The sequence below is a fragment of the Melospiza melodia genome (assembly GCF_035770615.1).
Source record: "Melospiza melodia melodia isolate bMelMel2 chromosome 17 unlocalized genomic scaffold, bMelMel2.pri SUPER_17_unloc_1, whole genome shotgun sequence".
Lineage (NCBI taxonomy): Eukaryota > Metazoa > Chordata > Aves > Passeriformes > Passerellidae > Melospiza > Melospiza melodia.
The window spans coordinates 832,733-839,139 of record NW_026948502.1 but is presented as its reverse complement, the minus strand read 5'-3'; the positions used below and the strand labels follow the sequence as shown (position 1 = coordinate 839,139).

The window sequence follows — 6,407 nt, the reverse complement described above, 5'->3', positions numbered from 1 at the left end:
GCTCCCGCCGCTCATTGGCGCCGCCCGGCCCTCGCTTCCCATTGGCCAGCGCGCCCCCGAGACCCACCCACCGGCGTCCCATTGGCCAGCGCGCCCCCGAGTCCCACTCCTTCTGCTCCCCATTGGTCGGCGCTGCCGTCAGTCCGGAGATCGCCCCGGCCCTGCCCCGTTCATTAAACTCGAGCCCGCCGAGAGGCGGGGCCTCGGGCAGGGGGCGGGGCCTAGCGGGATTGACATGTAATGGGCGAGGTTTGTTCGGAGGGGCGGGACATCCGTGATTGACAGGGGATGGGCGGGGCTGGGCAGGCTAAGGGCGTGGCTTTCACTCAGCCTCGTGCCCTGCACGAGGGCTCCTTTATTAACCTCTTAATTAAGCTAATGAGGCCCTCAATAAGCACTACTCAGTCCTCCGTGTCAATTAATGCACCTTCTTTCCTATCCCTGCACAATTAACAAGCTCCAGTTTAATTACCCCAGCTCATTAGCATATGCTAATATATGGCTGATGACAGCGATTAGCAGGGCTCGTGCTGCTCTTAATTATTCATTAGCTGGGATGGGCCTGCCTGTTAATTAACTTAAAGAGCCTCACGTCATAACCCCCAGCTCATTAACCTTCCTCATTAATGCTACCCCTTATTAAGACTCCTCCCTAAAGCTCACCCACTGACACCTCCTTCATTAACACCCCTTATTAGCACCCTCCCTCATTAACTCCCCAATCATTGAAGCTCTGGCTCACTCCTGCCCCGCCTATCTTCATTAACACCCCTAATTAGCAGCGCTGCTCATTAACACTCATCCCTTATCAAGCCCATTTACCGCATTAGCTTGCCCTGCCCTCATTAACACCCCTCATTAACGCTCCTCATTGCTGCCCCTCACTACTGCCCCTCATTAATGCTCCTAATTAATACCCCTCATTATCGTCTCTCATTAATACTCCTCATTAACGCTCCTTATTAATGCCCTCTCATTAACACCCCTCATTATCACCCCTCATATGTACCCCTCATTACCGCCCCGCATTAACGCCTCTCATTAATGCCCCTCACTAATACCCCTCATTTCTGCCCCTCATTAACACCCATCAGTAACGCTCCTCATTACCGCCCCTCATTAACGCCCCCTCATTAACGCCCCTCATTACCGCCCACTCATTAACGCCCCTTATTAACACCCCTATTAATGCCCCTCATTAATGCCCCTCATTAACTCCCCTTCATTAACACTCCTCATTACCGCCCCCTCATTAACACCCATTCATTAACACCTCTCAGTAACACCCCCGCATTAACGCCCCTCATTAACGCCCATTCATTAACGCCCCTTATTAACACCCCTATTAATGCCCCTCATTAATGCCCCTCATTAACTCCCCTTCATTAACACTCCTCATTACCGCCCCCTCATTAACACCCATTAACACCTCTCAGTAACACCCCCGCATTAACGCCCCTCATTAACGCCCATTCATTAATGCCCCTCATTAACGCCCCTCGGTGCTGCAATCCCTGCAGTGGCCACGGGGGGCGGGAGTGGTGTAGGGGATGGGGGAGGGGTCCCCACAGTCCCGGCCATGACCCTGGGGGAAAGGGGTGGGGCAGGGAGGGGGAGGGGCGGTGACCACGAGGGGACAGTGGCAGTCCCCGGGTGGGGGAGGGGTCACTGCAGTCCTGGAGGCGACCGGGAGGGGGCGGTGCTGGGGTGGGGCATAGATGGGGGAGGGATGGGGGATGGGGAGGGGTCCCTGCAGTTCCGGCCGTGACCAGGAGGGGGCAGTGATGGATGGGTGGGGGATGGGGAGGGGTCCCCGCAGTCCAGGTCATGACCCTTGGGGGCAGGGGGCGGGGTGAGGGGGAGGGGCAGTCACCACGAGGGGACAGGGGCTGTCCCAGGGTGGGGGGAGGGGTCGCTGCAGTCCCGGCCGTGACCAGGAGGGGGCAGTGATGGATTGGGTGGGGGATGGGGAGGGGTCCCCGCAGTCCTGGCGGTGACCAGGAGGGGGCAGCGATGAACGGATTCCGGGATGGGGAGGGGTCGCTGCAGTTCCGGTGATGACCAGGGGAGGGCGGTGTTGGGGTGGGGGTGGGTGGGGGTTGAGGAAGGGTCCCTGCAGTTCTGGCGGTGATTGGGAGGGGGTGGTGGGGGGGGGGGGCATAGATGGGGCATGGGTGATGGATGGCGTGGGGGATGGGGAGGGGTCGCTGCAGTTCCAGGGCTGGCCATGGGCGGCGCTGTCAGGGTGGGGGATGGGGAAGGGTCGGTGCAGTTCCAGCGATGACCAGGAGGGGGTGGTGTGGGGGTGGGGCATAGATGGGGGGATGGCTGGGGGATGGGGAGAGTCCCTACAGTCCTGGAGGTGACCAGGAGGGGGCAGGGCTTGGGTGAGATGGGGGATGGGGAGGGGTCTCTGCAGTTCCGGCAGTGACCGGGAGGGGCGCTCGGATTGGGAGGGGTCTCTGCAGTTCCGGCGGCTGCCGCAGGGGCCAGTGCTGGGTGGGGGAGGGGTCTCTGCAGTTCCGGCGGCTGCCGCAGGGGGCAGTGCTGGGTGGGGGAAGGGTCTCTGCAGTTCCGGCGGCGGCCGCGGGCGGCGCTGCCGGGCCGGGAGGGGCGGGCGGGGGGTCCCGCAGTTCCGGCGGCCGCCGTAGGGGGGGAGCCCGCGGGCGCGGGGGTGGTGCGGGGGGGTCGCGCCGCGATCGCCGCATGGAGCTGAACCCGCAGGTACGGGGGGGTCCGGGGGCGCCGTTTGGGTCTGGGGAGCGGCCCCCGGGGCGGGGGGGGATGGGGGGGGAGGGAGCCGCCCCCGCAGGTGCGGAGGGGCCGGGGGGGCGCTGGGAAATGGGGAGGGGATGAGAAAGGAGTGTCGGTAAAATGGGGGGTTGGAATAGGGGGGATTGAATGGGGGGGTCGCGTGAATCTAGGGTGGGTCCCGCGAAAATGGGGGGGGGGATCTTGGAACTGGGGGGTCCCGAGGCGCGGGGGAGGGGCCGTGAAAAGAGGGGGGCTGGGAAAAACGGGGGGAGGGTGAGCGCTGTCCCGGGGGGCCGGGGGTGACATTTGGGGGGAGGGGGAGCAGGGCGGGGGCCGCGGATAAAGGGGGGGGTGGGGAAGGCCGGGAATTGAGGGGGGTGGGCGCTGAAAAGGGGGGTGCGGCCCCTCCCGACCCCCCCTCATCTGGGACCCTCTGGGGGGACGCGGTTCGTTCCCCCCCCCCGGGGAACTGAGGCGGGGGGGGAGGGGGGTGGGGACCCCCCAAGTATTTTGGGGGAGGGGCTGGGGGGGGTCCGCCCCCGCCTCAGTTTCCCCAAGGGGGGGTGGAGTTGGGGGGGGGTTGGGTGGGGGGGGGGCCGATGTCGCGCGCGGAGCATTCTGGGATGGCGCTGCGCCCCCCCCCCATCATTCTGGGTGGGGGGGGGTGTGATGGGGGGATTCTCCCACAATGCACGTCGGCGCCGTCGCCCCTGGCAACCCTGGGGCTGAGGCTTCCCACAATGCACCGCGGCCGCATCGGCCCCTGCGCGGGGTGAGGGGGGGCCGGGGGGGTCCGGGTGGGGGGTGTGCGGGGGCGATGATCGATAATCGATAATCGATAATCGGCTCTGACCCCCCCCAGGAGGGCCACGGATTGGGGCCGGGGGGGGGGGCTCTGATCCCGGCGGATTTGGGGGGGAGCAGATGGTCCGGGGAGGGGAGGGGGACAGAACGTCAGGGCCCCCCCGGAGTCTGGGGGGAGCTGGACCTCCCTGGATGGGGGTGAGGGGCAGGCGCCCGGCTGGGGGGGGGGGGGGGGGGGGGTGGGGGGTTGGTGCTGGGGGGGCGGAATTTGGGGGGGGCTCGGATCCCCTCAATTCGGGGGGGCACAGATGGCGGGGGGGGGCCGGACAGCACGGTGCCCCCTCCCCCCCCCCATTAACTCACCCCCTCATTAATTCACCCCCTCATTAATTCACCCCCCTCATTAGTTCACGTCCACATTAATTCCCCCCATTTATTCAGCCCCTCATTAATTCATCCCCTCAATAATTTCACCCCACTCATTAATTCATCCTCCAATTTATTTAACCCCCTCATTAATTTACCCCACAATTATTTAACCCCCCCTCATTAATTGAACGCCCCCCATTAGTTCAGCTCCCTCATTAATTCATCCCTCATAAATGACCCCCCATTAATTTAACCCCTTATTATTCCCCCCCATTATTTCCCCACTCAAATAATTACCCTCTCATTAATTTAAACCCCTCATTAATTTCACCCCCTCATTAATTCACCCGCCAATTTATTTAACCCCCTCATTAATTTACCCACAGTTAATTTAACCCCCCTCAATAATTGAACTGCCCCCATTCGTTCAGCTCCCCTCATTAATCCACCCCCGCATAAATGACCCCCCAATAATTTAACCCCTTATTAATTCACCCCATTGCTTATACCCCTCATAATAATTACCCCTAAAATAATTTAACCCTCATTAGTTACCCCAATAATTGATTGTCCCCCCATTAATTCACCCCCTCATTAATTCACCCCCTCAATAATTTCACCGTCTCATTAATTCACCCCCCAATTTATTTAAGCCCCCGCAATAATTCCCCCCCCATTAATTTAACCCCTTATTAATTCACCCCATTTCTTACTCCCCTCAATAATTGCCCCCACATTATTTTAACCCCCTCATTAATTACCCCCCACATAATTTAACCCCTTGTTAATTCACCCCCATTATTTTCCACTCAGTAATTATCCTCACATTAATTTAACCCATCATTATTTCCCCCCTCATAATTTCCCATTAATCAATTCCCCACTCATTAATTCTCCCCCATTAATTGATCCCCCCCATTAATTCCCCCCATTAATAACTCCCCCTCCATTAATTCCCCCCATGAATCAATTCCCCACCCATGAATTAACTCCCCCCTCATTAATTACCCCCATTGATCCCCAGGGTCCTCCACCATTAAGTCCCCCATTAATAATTCCCCCTCATTAATTCCCCCATTAATTAACTCCCCCCTCATTAATTACCCCATTAATCCCCCTGCCTTCCCCCCCCATTAATGAATTCCCCCCCTCATAATTCCCCCCCTCTCCCGTTTTTCTCTCCCCAGCTCGGATCCCCCCGCTGAGGTTGGGGGGTCCCCGCGCCCCTCCCCCGCCATGGCGCGCCCCTCCCCCACCCCTGGCCCGGTTCCATTCCCGCTCCCGGTTCCGCTCCCGGTTCTGGTCCCGGTTCTGGTGCCGGTGCTGCTGCTGGGCTGCTGCCCTCGGGCTGCCACGGTGAGGGGGGGGACAGGGGAGGGGGCGGGGGGGGGGGACACGGGAGGGGGGTGGGCGACACCCCAGGGACGTGAGGGGTGTGTAAGGGGTGTGTAAGGGGTGTGTAAGGGGTGTGTAAGGGGCATGTAAGGGCAGTGAAATGCGTGTGCAATGCCCCGGGGTGTCAGGGGTGTGTAAGGGGCGCGTAAGGGGCGTGTAAGGGCAGTGAAATGCGTGTGCAAATGCCCCAGGGGTGTCAGGGGTGTACAACACCCCCGGGTGCCCAGCTGCTGTGTAAAGGGCTGCACAATACCCCAGGTGGGTACGGGGTGTGTAAGGGATTGTGTAAGGGATGGTGTAAGCGGTGTGTAAGGGGTGTGTAAGGTGTGTACAACACCCCAGAAGTCCCAGGGGTGTGTAAGGGTTGTGCAAGGGCTGTACAATACCCCAGATGTGTAAAGAGTGTGTAAGGGCTGTGTAAGGGCTGTGCAAGGGCTGTACCATATCCCAGGTGTGTAAGGGGTGTGTAAGGGCTCTACACAATACCCCAGCTATGTAAGGGCTGTAGAATACCCCAGGTGTACAAGGGGTGTGTAAGTGGGGTGTAAGGCGGGTGTAATGGGTGTACAACATCCCAGGGGTGTAATGGGTGTGTGAGGGGTGTAACAAGACCCCAGGGGTGTAAGGGCTGTGTGAGGGGTGTGTAAGGGCTGTACTACTCCACAGGTGTGTAAGGGCTGTGAAATGGGTGTACAATGCCCCAGGGGTGTTAAGGGGTGTGTAAGTGTTGTATAAGGGCTATACACAACACCCCAGGTGTGTAAGGGGTGTGTAAGTGCTGTGAAAGGGCTGTACAGTACCCCAGGTGTACAAGGGGTGTGTAAGGACTGTATAAGGGGTGTGTAAGGGCTGTACAGCACCCCAGGTGTACAAGGGTTGTGTAAGGACTGTATAAGGGCTGTGTAAGGGCTGTGTAAGGGCTGTACAGCACCCCAGGGGTGTGAGGGGTGTGTAAGGGGTGTGTAAGTGTTGTATAAGGGCTGTACACAACACCCAGGTGTGTAAATGCTGTGAAAGGGCTGTACAACCCCCTAGGTGTACAAGGGGTTGTGTAAGGGGTGTGTAAAGTGTGTACAGCACCCTAG

At 59.5% G+C, this 6,407-nt stretch overlaps 1 protein-coding gene across 1 annotated transcript in view; it reads left to right on the top strand.

Annotated features, from left to right (window-relative positions):
• The first annotated feature begins 3,353 nt into the window (after positions 1-3,353).
• Positions 3,354-6,407, top strand: part of LOC134432996 (adhesion G protein-coupled receptor L1-like) — a 33,906-nt gene continuing 30,852 nt past the window's right edge. Inside the window, exons 1-2 of the mRNA XM_063181872.1 lie at positions 3,354-3,408; positions 5,134-5,283. Of these exons, the coding sequence (XP_063037942.1) occupies positions 3,354-3,408; positions 5,134-5,283 (205 nt within the window). The remainder of the gene's footprint in view (positions 3,409-5,133; positions 5,284-6,407) is intronic.